Raw genomic sequence first — 13,036 nt, 5'->3', positions numbered from 1 at the left:
CTGTATCTAATTATATAAATTTATATGTTTTTAAAAAACAAAATCTCTTCAATTTTGCAGCACTCTTTAACAAGCTATACATATAGTCTGTATCTCTTACCTGCAAATAAGCCGGTTTTTAACCAAAGCTGTGAAGATATCTTGAAATAACTTGTGCTGCGGGCGTTGACTAAAATTTCTTTCATTCTTGTAATTCATACTAAAGGCACAAAAGGCAAATCAGACATTGCAAAAGACTCAAATCTTAGTACAAAAAGCATTATACAAATATCAATTACAGAAAATATATACTCCAATCCAACCTATATGTGAAGTTAAATTTCTTTAAAATACTACAATCATATTGCAGCTCAGGTATGGGCCCACTGCTTAGTCTCAGGGAAACACCAGTAGTGTCACTCCCTCTTCCTTGAATATTGCAATTATTTTTAGTGCTGTATACTCTTAAGAACTGTCATATATGCCTATTGGAAAATGAAATATGACTGACCCTGGCTTAACAATTTAAGAATTGGTAATTACAAACATCCATTTGTCCCAAGACAGCATTTAGCCAGCTAGAGAAAGATGCACAGCTTTCCTATTAAGCTTATGTTTGCTTATAACTCATCCCTTGGCTATCTCAGAACAAATAAAAACAATACAGGTAATCCTCGACCTCTAGCCATAATGGAGCCTTCCCTTACCCCACCAACTCCTGCTTATCATAATGCAGTTGTTAAACAACTATGTGGGTTGTTAAGTGCAGTATGTGGTGTGTCTCATGGGTGGGGTAAGGCTCTTGGAAGCCTGCCACAGGCCTAGGCCTATCCCAGGCATCCCAAAGCCTCCCCCATCCCAAGACACTCCATGTTTTGCTTCCTATCACAGCCTTTGGACCTGCTTCCCCCACCCCCCAGTCTCTGGTAGCTGTTTTCCCACTGGGTCCCCACATGCCTTCCTCTCCACTGAATCACTGCAGGGCTTAGACTTCCTCTTCACCCCTTCCTCACAATTCAATGCAGCTGCATCAAAAAGGCAGCCACTTTGGGCCCAGCAACAAACTAATTCATTCTATTTCCCTAATCCAACCTGTGCAATGCTGAGGCAAGCTTAAGAGCTTTGTGTTGTGGTGCACAAACTGCATTAGGAAAGCAGAACAAATCTCTATGTCTCTGGACCATGCAGAAGTGTTCCAGAAGTGGCTGCCTTTTCAATATGACTCCATTGAATTGTGGTCATTCAGAAAATAGTAGCCACTTCTGGGATCACACTACATGACCCAGTAAAGTAGTGGTCCTTTCTGCTTCCCTAATGTGATCGGCACAACACTCCAGAAGCCCGCATTGCTGCAAGGTCCACATCAGGGAAGCAGAATAGAACTCCTGAATGATGTGGTGCAATCTCAGAAGTGGCCGCTATTTTTTGAGCAACCACAATTCAATGTGGCTGCTTGGAAAATGGCAGCCATTTCTGGGATTGTGCCACATGGCCCTGCAACAAAGTGGCTTGTTATGATTCCCTAATCTAAGCTCTAGAGCAACAGAGATCTTCAAATAGTAAGTGAGGAGGAGGATGTGAAGCCTGTTGGGATGGAAAACAGGTTCAAGGCCTGCCAGGACCTAGTGGAAAGGACGAGGGGAGTGCAGCATTCCTGTGGTCACTGATAAGGGAAAATGACCATGAGTCCACTGTAGCATCTGTAACTTTGGGAACAGGTCATAAATAGCTTTTGGGGAGTCTGCTATAAATCTGAATGGTCATTGAGCAATCAGTAGTAAGTCAATGTCAGTCATTTCCTTGTCTGTGCAGTAAACTGCAGAACTTCTTCCAATCAGCAAAATGGACAGGGCACTCTTTTATACATAATGTGCCATTCGTAGAATAGAATTCAATCAAGATCATTTTATAAATGGTCACTGAAAATATATTTTCCATATGAATTCAGACTACTACACTATCATTCTATTAAATGACAGTACAAATGATTTTACCTGCCCTACTCTCCCACCTTTAAATGAGACTTCTTCAATAAGAGAGGAAATAATTATATATATTCACATGACTAAAACTATAGAAATTCTACATTGTTATCCATATATGAAGCATCAATAAATTAATACAATAGTTATGTCTTAAATTCAGGTATCAAGAATAAGCATACTTCACTGCTCTAAGAAGCTCTAGAATAGGAATGCACAATTTTTTTCAAGCTGGAATTTCATTCGGCCTTTCTAATGGTATGTCAAAAATAATGGGAGGGCTAAAGAAAACTAAATTGGACTTCATTTAATTAAAGTAGTATGACAAATTGGTATTTATTTTACCCTTGTATCATCCGAACAATTCCAAGTTAGCAATAATTTCTGGAAGGTGCTTAAAACTTTTGGAAAGTTCTTTAACTGTATTCAGTGCTGTACTTTAATTATAATCAAAGATTTCAGAAACCTCATCCTCAAATATGCATAGATGCTTGAGAATAAAATTTAAAAATATTGAAAGTAAATGCATGCAAATACAATAAACCTTAATTAATGTCAATACATTGTACCTGAAGCGTTCCAGTTCAACAGCTTCAGAAGATTCTTCCCACTGTCCTCTATATTTCTCTTTGCAAGAGTTGCTAGAATATCGTTCATACTTGGTCATACTATTATTAATACTTTCAAAGTTAAGGGCTGGCAACTGCAAATGCAAGACAGGGTTGTCAGTTAAGTAAGTTACTTAATATAACCAGAATAATATCAGTGATTGTCATTTGAATTCCATAATACTAATAATGATATATGAAATATAGATAACTGATACAATTATTAGTATTCCTCTGTGTTTAAGATTAGTCACTGATATTCATCTAGATTGAGTATCTTTACACACAGACACAGACACACACACACAGACACAGACACACACACACATTTGAATTTGGACTATTGGAGAAAAATGACAATAATTTAGAGCATTTAACTGGAAGATCAGAAGCACAAAGAGGGCAGTTTCAATAAACTTCAACTTAGAATCTTGCTTTGAAGGCTCCCAATAGGTTCTGGGGTACAAAAGACTGTACAGTAACATAGGATCTGGTCAGTGTAGGATTCTAGACAACTCTTGCCAAGTGGCCTGAGCCTGATAGTTTGAAAATGTAGAAGCTAAGCTGCAGTCTCTGCTTTGGAATGTATGTATGTATGTATTTCATAAATTTATATAGCTGCTCATTTCACACATGTGATTCCAAGTAACATACAAAGTTAAAAACACAAAAACAATTCAAGAAAATAACCAAAAGCATAACAAAAACCATTAAAAACCATAAAAATATAATTGTAGGACATGCCCTCAATTTCGCTAGCAATATAGCCACTGTGCAGGCTCCATGCCTTTGTTAGGCCAGATAGTATGCCATGTTTTCAGCCCTTCCAGAAGTTTACAAAGGACAGGGCCAATTTGACCTCAGGGGAATGATGCTTTAAAAGGCAGATGGTATGGCAGAAAAGGCTCTTTTTCTGGGCCCTATCAAATAGTATCTTTTTCTGCTTGGGTTCCACAACTTGCCCTTTCTGTCAGGCCTCATCGGATGGGTAGATGTGATTGGGGAAAGGTGTTCCCTTAAATTAACCTAACCCTATGCTATAGGGTTGAAATCTATAGATCATTTCCAGCACCTTAATTTGAACCCAAAAGCAATCTACCTATCAGTCAGTCCTGTCTTAGTGTGATAAAACAAAATAGAGTAGGAGCTATCCTACACAGATTGATGTTCCTGAATAGAAAGCTGAAAATATGTAGAAGTACTGGAGACAGTGCTTTTATGTAATCCCTAGTGGGTGCACCAAATACTTACAGTAGACTTCTGTTCCACAAATGGATCTATTTCACAAATCCATTTTAATCTAATCTAAGCAGTATTGTCTTTTAAGATCAGATTTTAGTTCAGTCAGTGTTTCTGGAATTTATACTGCCTCATATTTTCAAAACTTTTAATGAAAACTGCTCTACTAGAAATATGATGCATTTTACACTGAAACCCAGGACACAAACAGACATGAAATGATATCATTATCCAGTTTATTATTATCCAAAACTCTGAATTTTTTTTACCTATAATCAAGCAAAATGATGCTGAAGCAACACAAAAGCAAATACAACACAAAAAAAACACCAAAATAATTCATTCTAAAACATAAGCACTTGGAAAACATAACTGAGTTCTTTCTATGCAATTCGTTCTATTTATTAGAGGAACCTGTAAGCATATTGAAACCATGAAATTCATTGTATAAGATTTACTATTTTTAAAACATTGATTCAAATTATAGCAATTTGGACAAGTACCTGTTGCTTGCTAGACTGGACATTTAGAAAGGCCAGAAGCCTTTTAAGATTAGTATAATTCCTGGGGGGAAAGAAATTATATATCTGTTAACAATACATAATTACCATATCATTATGAAATGTAATTTTATCCATACTATTCTGTAGCAGAAAAATCTTTCTAGAGCACCTTTCTATGACCCCCTGTCTCTGCCCACATTTATATAGACTTGTCAGCCACAGCTATTTCTGTCACACTTGGTGACCAGAGAAACAGTAACCATGTACACACAGAGTTCAGACTATTTAATGGCTGGTGCAGATGCAGGAGATATTGCTGACATTTAGTGAAAAATACTATACCTTTGAGATTTAGTATCTGCTGCCTTTTCTTTGGTCTTCACCTTCTTGAGTTGATCTGGCATTTTATACCCTCAAGGCAGCAGAATTAATTCTTAAAGGAAACAAACATTAAAAAGAATATTGGTTTGTGGACATGTGAAGAACAATGGGAACAGAATTTCAGCAACTGGAGGAGAAGAAATAGAGTTAGTTGAAAAAGAAATATATGCTAACTAAAAGATAAAACCTATAGTAAAAATATTAACTGAGTTAACTCACAAAATCACCTCTAAGTGGGATTTATTCTACCTTTGAATTTTAAGTAGTACATCAGGTTATTTAGTTAGATTTAGATTCCACTTTTCCTTTAAGAGTAGAAGGGAACTCATATGGGGATCTTTTTTTAATTTAATTCCAGTAACATCAGTTCTGTGAGGCAGACTGGATAGAAAGAGATTAGCAAAAATGCTCCCAGCATGTTTCCATATATAAGTACAGATTTAAACCTGAGTTTCTTTGGTCCTGGTCCAACAGCTTAACCATTACAACATACAGGCTTTCATTTAATCAATTAATTTTGAGATACCTCTCCATTTTGGGCAGTGGTTTCTAATGTAGCATGGCATGGGTTGCAGCAAGCCCACAAGGAATTCAGATGTGGAGAGCACAGAACTAGTTGAGCAGATCTTGTAGTTCTGAATGTAAAATCTTCTGTCATTGATTTCTGGGGGGAAAAAGTCAACAGTATGCAGAAGATATACATAACTATTGGCCATACCTATTACAACTTTTTAAAAAGGCAACATTCTATGTACACGACCTTCGCCTCCCCCTGTAAATAAGGAAGTGATCATTTAAATGTGCCAGTGCCCAAAGCCTTTATACATCTTAATACAAAATGTATTTTTGAACGATAAACAGAAAAATGAGATGATATATTCACACATAATAGAGCTCTAAAGTAATACTACACTACTCTATCTGTTTATCCATATCCTTTTATGAATTTAAATTAGAAGTTCCCAGAAACAGAACTCTTAATATCAAGCTTGACTTCTGATGGTTGCATCCATCTAGTTTTGTTAGCAATGTTATGGAAGAGAACTGTTATTGCCCCCCCCATTACATTTGACTTCCCAGTCTATATAACAGTTCTGGATTTCTCAAGGCATTCACCACCTGTTTGGCATCTGTTTAGCTGATCCTGTTTAGCCTCTGAAATTAGCCAAGGTCAATTACTTATATGGTGTATATACTAACAGAAATAGATGAGGTATTCTAGACTGTGCTGTAAAGTAGATGACATCCAGCAAACCAAAACATACTGAATTGCCCTTGCATTGTTAACTTTTGAATTAGAGGAATTATAGAGTGGGTCCAGCTTCCTGGCAATACACTGCATCACCATCTTGAGTTATTTGTAAAAATAATAAATGCAGAATACAAATTAATAAATTTTGCAATATTACATATGGTTAACTGGTATTCCTGGGTTTTTTTTCTCAAACCTACACTATCGGTCTTCTATAAAGAAATAGGGGAAAAATCTTTGAAGAATGGAGCCCCAAAAAAGAAAAGAAAATTTCGAAAACAATTCTTGATAAAAAAAGAAATGGTAGATCGTACCTCTTACATTTCCTGTACATATTAAATTGAGGCCCTCGTTTATATGCACCAGACGGTTTACCTTTTTAACCTGAGCCCATCTGTACTATTTTTTTTTTAATCCCAACTATAACCACGGAGGAGGCTGCGTGCCCTGTTTATTTGGCCGAATGGGCTCTACAGAAGCTTATTATAGCTCAGTAAGTCAGCTCTTGTTTAAAGATGCCTCAGAGCTGCTCCTGGTTTTCAGTAAAAGTCACACACTCTACCCATGTATATGCACATTTGTCTCACACGCGCCGACGCTAAATCTCATGCCGTAAAAGGATTTTGAGGAACTGCCAGAGCTGCTTTCCATGGGTCTCCGTGCCTTTCCTTCTAATCGCAAAATTCGAGGTTGATCTCAGGAGGGCAGGGGTATTTGGCACTGTTAACTCCTCCCGTCTCTCCTCCCCAATTTTTTGCATAGGACACCGCTGGCCTTCGGCCGCCGTTCTATCACTCACCTGCTTGGAGTGCCAGTTCTTACACCATGGCAGCTCGCTCGCTCGCTTACTATTTATTTTTGCAGTAATAATTGTTTTAAGCCAAATAAAAAGCTCCAGTCCGCCGAGCGATTAAATCCGCAAACGCAGGAACCATTGATAGTGCGCCTTTTCCGTAAAAGGTCGCTTTTTAGAACCAGCGATTTAAGTTCCGTAGAAAAAGGCCGAGAAGGTTCCGGGACAACGACTAACTAACACTACCGTTGTTGTCATAGCAACAGAGAAGCCGCGCGGCTAGAATCCTAAAGAATGATTCTAGCTCAGCGCCCCTCGGGTGTGCCTAAGAACGGTGACGTCAAACCGCCAATGAAGGGAAACTGTAAAAGGGAAAGTGATCATACTCCTCCAAGAAGTGGGTGATAAATCTGTATCAGTGTTTTCAACCTTGGTAACTTTAAGCTTGATGAACTTCAACTTCCAGAATTCTCTCGTCAGCTACTGGGGAATTCTGGGAATTCCAAATCCACACATCTTAAGGTTATCAAGGATAAAAAACACTAGTCTGTATATTGCTTGTAATAAGGCAAGCCCTGTAGTATCTTAACCCTAACTAAGTCAGTACACTATCTGGGAACTACTGTGTATTCCTGTATAGATTTAAACACAGTATTTTCCAGTCATGGATGCTTTTCCCCTGAGAATACTTCCCTTCCACTGCTCCTAGCATATATTTGCTATGGTTTCTTTGACTGACTGCATATCCTGTCCTATGACATATTTCTGGCTTTTCTACAATACTCATTTCCTATCTGGTCAACTTTTCCCCCCACATCTGCTAAGAATGTTTCATGCTGAATTATTTCCCAAGTACTGTTGCCTTCCCTAAAGGTTCAATGTAAAAACTATTAGGCCTCTTTCTAATGTTAAATTTGATTCCATAATATCATAGGGCACTTTTTAAAAAACCTTTTTTGAACCTTAAGATGATGTTTGAAACCCTCCTCTACTTTGTCCCATAGTCTTACATGATAGGATCAAACTATCTCAATGATATTACTCTGCAATACCACTGTGAGGAATACATATGTACTCCTGAAATGGAAATTTTTAATTACTTCTGTATTTTTAATTTATTGCCTAATGGAGGTTAAATAATTAAAATAAAATAACATGAAATAATTAAAACTATTCCTAGAGATCTTGAGTTCTAGTTCCCCCTTAGGCACTAACGAAGCTAGATGAATTTGGGCCAGTCACTCTTCAGCCTTAGGAAATAAGCAATGATAAACTGCTTCCAAAATACTGCCAAGAAAACTACAGGCATTTCTTCAGGCAGTCACTAGAGTCAAAAGTGATTTGAAGGAACACACACAAAAAGCCATTCTGAGAAACCTGTGTTTTGAAAGGCACCGTATGGGTTTTTTTTTAATTAAGTTGGACATACTATAGGCCTAGAATCTGTCATAAATTGGTCCTAAATGCCTAAAAACATGAAGTATTTATCTGTATCCTACTCTCATCCACAGAGAATTTTTCTTTGTATAGCCAGACCAGCTCTTTAATCAAATAGCGTTTTAGTTAGTTATTGTTAATCTTATTGAAGAGTTTACTTTTGGTTTCTAGGGCACATTTAATTTCTTCCTGTTATTTATGCTGAGAAGTACCATCACTTCTTATTTCTAAATATCAGATAATACATATAATGTGTGAACATGTATTATATCACACAAAGAAATTACCAAATGTTTTATAGGGCATGTTCTTTTTTCTATTATAGGTAATCATAAACTTCACTTCTAGGAATCATCATCAACATATATTAGAAGAGGGAGCATTTGTCCTTTCCCCAAGGAACCTATTCCCTCTTTGTAGGAATGAGTCTCTATACCAGGAATATCATAATAGAGATGATGGTCTTTTGCCATTTTTTTTCACAAAAAAGTATCTATTCATCTTACTTCTATTACCAGGATTTTCAGGAATTAAGCTTTTCCCCTTCAAACCAGGAGCTGGACAAACCTCTCAACAAAGCACAAGATAATTCACGCTTTCTGTATGGCATACATTTGTAAGTTAATAGTTGCCAATCATTTAAATCAATCGTTTTTTCTACTACCGGTCCTACTTATCACTTTTGTGATTCTGTAAATGTAATGGAAGACATTTATCCCAGATTAGTGTTACTAGTCAAACATTAGGAATAATAGCTACCCTATATTTCACTTTGCTAATCAATTTTCAATTGCAATTAGGCATAGCTTTAAAGGTAGTCTTTATTTGTCAACCACTTATTCAGCAACTGTTCAAAGTTGTGATGGCACTGAACAAATGGTAATTATAACCAGTCCTTGAAGTTCCAACCATTCTAGCACTGACGTGACATGTGATTACGATTTGGAAGCTTGACAGCTGGCTCACATTTACAAACGTTAATCCAATGGTCACAGTCACCATTTGCAACATTCCCTGCCAGCTTCCCATAAGCAAAGTCAATAAGGAAGTCAGTAGGGAACAAAATGACTTATCAGAACTCACTCTGGTAAGTCTCCCTGGCTTTCTTTCACTTATGCCACACTGCCCATCCCCCAATCTTCTGTACTTTGTCCTGTTGCACCATCCATCTTCTGGCCTCTCCCAAGCCATATGCAGCCTATGCTCAACCTTCCAAGCGTCCTGTCTTTCCCTAATTCACATGCTGCCTGCGCAACAACTTAGGACCTCCCAGGATCTCCCAGCCCTACCCACTCCACTACCACCCATGTTCCTTCAGAACTTTATCTGGGACTTTAACCACATTCTGCTTAATGACTTGTACATCTTGGGATTATAATGGCAATCTGGACTGCCAGGAGTATCATCACTAAGTGATGCAGTCATAATGTCATAAAGTACATCACATGACCACATTGCTTAGCAACAAAATACTTGCAGTCCCTGTTATCATTAAGCGAGAATCATTGGTTGTTAAGTGAGCACTTCCTTGCAATTTCCTGCCAGCTTCCAATAATCAAAATCAGCAGGGAAGTCAGCAGGAAGTTGCAAATCCCAGGTGGCTTGCAACAGGCTGGCAAGCACTTAAGTGGCTGCTGCAGGGTGGAGAAGGGTTTGCAAGGGGGTATTAATCAGGTCGGAGACGTGGAACAAATGCTGCAGAGCTTGAATGGCTGTTGCTGTATGCAAAAATGGCCAGGGAAGTCTACTGGGGTTGAGATGACTACTGCTGGATGGGAGAGTGTGTGAGAATATGCAAGTGGCCAGCAAGATGCAATGTAAGTGCAATGGGGAAGGATGTAAGGGTGATGGGAGACTTATCTGAACAATTTACGACCTCCACTGCCATTCTGCCAAATGACTTTGCTTTGGGGAAGCTGGCAGGAAAGGTTGTAAGTGATAATCACATGACTGTGGGATACTGCAACCTTGTAAGTGCAGATCACAATCATACGTCCTTCTAAGGACTGGTTGTTATCACCACTTATTCAGCACCATTGTAGTTGAATATTTTGAGTATAGTTGAATACAGGAGGATGTATCAATATGAATTTCAATGTTTGTCCTGCCAGCCAAATGGTGTTAAGACAATGTTGGGAACACATTGTGGAATTTGAAATCGCTTAAGTATTTAGACTGTACTCTCTCTAAAAAGGTAAATAGGTTATATGACTCCAAGCAAAAACTATATCCCAGCTCTAACCCAAAATTGTTTTACATGTTCCATAGGCCAGAGGCCAACAATTAGCAAGCAGAACCCAGATACCTTTTTATTGATTGGAACTATCAAAACTAAACCTAGTTTTTTGGAATTAATACTTTACAAACTATAAATGAAACTAAATAAGACAGGACAGGGTCCAACAACAGATCTGAATAACTTTAGTAGCAATAAAATCATTGCCAGGCTTAAGTTGTTTAACAAGATCTGCTATTTGTGAGCTTGCTTTGGAAGATCAGTACCATATCAGATTCATATTAAGCCCTTCCTTCCTTCCTCCTTCCCTCCCTCCAAAACTTACTTTCTTTTGATAACTTTTTTTATTTGTTTCAGTCCTGGCTGGTTGGCTTCTATCATCCTCATCAGATTGGCTAAAATATTGACTTCTAGCTACTGACTCCTAAACATTTGTTTCTCTTTAGTGTTTAGTCAGACCTAGAGTGGGACAAAGATTTCCCTTTCAATCTTTTCTGGTTTCCCAGAGAGTTGGTGTAGAAAAAGAGAAACTGGTTTATAGTGACAGGATGATGGCAGCAAGAAAACCCAATTGCTAGTTGTTGTTCACCCATAGGCACTGTTATCTCAGAATGATAGGCCGCAGAGAAAGGGCCTAACATTTAAGGATCCTTTTTCCCCCTCATTAGATATGTTAATCTTACAGGTACAATGTATATATAAAAGAGTAACTCGAGTCTTTAAAAGCAGTGACATTTTATTGCTTTTTTTTCAACCTTTTCAAATATTACAAAAAATAGTCATTAAACAAATGATAAAACATTGGATTTTTTCCATTACATACTGGAGAATTTTGTAGGCATTATATAAAAGAATAAAATATTATCTCTACATTCAAACAGTGTAACTTTGGATATAATTCTATAAGAAAATGATGCACGATTAGAAAATTGTTATATAAATTGTAGTATACTGTGGAATTACACCTCAAATCAAAATAGATGGTTTTGTTCAGGAAGCAATGCTGAACACTGGAAGACACTTACAAACAAAGTATAAGTGACAAAAGGGAATAAACTGCATTTATAAAAACCTGTCCATTAAATAAGTTATTCTAAGATTGCAAAACAGTGACAATATATGCTAAATATGATTTTTCTTATTTTCACACCAATTATAAGCATTTTTCTGTTATTGATAAATTTTCTAAAAAGTAATAAAAATTCAAAATAGTAAAATCACAGGACAACATTTTATATTAATACAAGTATCTATGGACACACTACACACCTGTTATTCATGAAATTAAAGGGTTCTTCATAGTAATTGTGCTAAATAACATATGGAACCTATATTAATCATCTTAACAATCATTACATTACTGAACAAAATGTGTTGAAAGAAAATAACATTCAATACATTCTACTGATGACCAACATGCACTATGTTGGGGACATAACACAATTCATTAACAAACTTTTAAACAATGAAGACCTATGAATATTTGTAATGTACCACAGTTATCTGACATTACAATTATGGTTGGAATTTTTACCAGACAACACTGTTTATAAGACTACTGTACAGAGAAATAAATTTAATTGAAGTAAAAGAGGAAAAATACAATATTGGATGCTAAGTAATGTACATGCTTTGAACACTATTTTACATATTTTATTGATTGCATTGAAAAATTGAATAATTTGTTTTTAGCGTGGTTAATAATGTGGAATATGGAAACTAAGCATAATGAATCATGTATGTATGTATGTATGTATGTATGTATGTATGTATGTATATGGGCTCATGAGTTTCCACTATGAAAAAAGGTATTTATGTTCTGTTTGTGACATTAAACAATTTTAAGCAAAGTGTTTATATAGAATTAAAATTCAGATAGTCTGCACTGAAAACATGTTGCCTTAAAGAACAGAAAAGATACATTTCCTGGGATTGCTCTACAGCAGGGGTGTCCAAACTTTTTTCAAAGAGGGCCAGATTGGATGAAGTGAACATGCTGTAGGGCCGAACATTTTTCCGAACATTCTTTGAACAATTGCAATTAAATGCAAATGAATTATTTTATGCCAAGTTAATTGCAAATGGCATACATTTCATTTTATAACATTAAGATCAACTGGCAGCTGAATTTTCACTATGTCGGCAACCCGCGGCTCCGGAGCCACATGCGGCTCTTTGAGCCGTCTCCTGCGGCTCCCAACCGCCCGGTGTGCGCGCACCTCTTCGAACGGGCAGTGGTGCGTGCGCACCTCTCCAAATGGAGAGTGGCACCACCCGTTCCGAGAGGTGTGCGCGCACCTTTCCGAAGGGCGGAGGTGCACGCGCACCTCTCCAAGCCGCCGCCGTCCGGAGACCTGCCGACGTTTGGGGAGGTTTGGGGAGGTGCACGCCGGGGAAAAGGCCGCGAGACGAGGGGGAGGAAGGATGGGGTGGGGGAGAAGGAGGCTTCCCGGGCTGGGGGGGAAAAGCAGAAGCGAGGGATCAGGACTCCTCCCGCTTGGCTGCTGCCACCGCCGCCGCTCCTACGGCCGCCGCCGCCTGCTCTCTTGGCTGGTTGCTTTCCGCTTCTCTCCCCCCCGCCTGCCCTCCTTCCTGCCTTCCTCCCCTCCACCTCGCCTTCCCCGCT

At 38.0% G+C, this 13,036-nt stretch overlaps 1 protein-coding gene across 1 annotated transcript in view; it reads right to left on the bottom strand.

The window, feature by feature from the left end:
- NEK10 (NIMA related kinase 10) overlaps positions 1 to 6,612 on the bottom strand; it is a 126,442-nt gene extending 119,830 nt beyond the window's left edge. The window contains exons 1-6 of the mRNA XM_083376121.1: positions 6,532 to 6,612; positions 5,219 to 5,356; positions 4,654 to 4,744; positions 4,312 to 4,372; positions 2,531 to 2,664; positions 101 to 199 (exon numbers count right to left, since the gene is read on the bottom strand). Coding sequence (XP_083232247.1) covers positions 101 to 199; positions 2,531 to 2,664; positions 4,312 to 4,372; positions 4,654 to 4,715 — 356 coding nt within the window. The 5' untranslated portion in view covers positions 4,716 to 4,744; positions 5,219 to 5,356; positions 6,532 to 6,612. The remainder of the gene's footprint in view (positions 1 to 100; positions 200 to 2,530; positions 2,665 to 4,311; positions 4,373 to 4,653; positions 4,745 to 5,218; positions 5,357 to 6,531) is intronic.
- Between the last annotated feature and the right edge of the window lie 6,424 nt (positions 6,613 to 13,036).

This window comes from Vipera ursinii (assembly GCF_947247035.1).
Source record: "Vipera ursinii genome assembly, chromosome: Z".
Classification (NCBI taxonomy): domain Eukaryota; kingdom Metazoa; phylum Chordata; class Lepidosauria; order Squamata; family Viperidae; genus Vipera; species Vipera ursinii.
The sequence above is the reverse complement of the archived record's forward strand: the minus strand, read 5'-3'. Positions and strand labels throughout refer to the sequence as shown.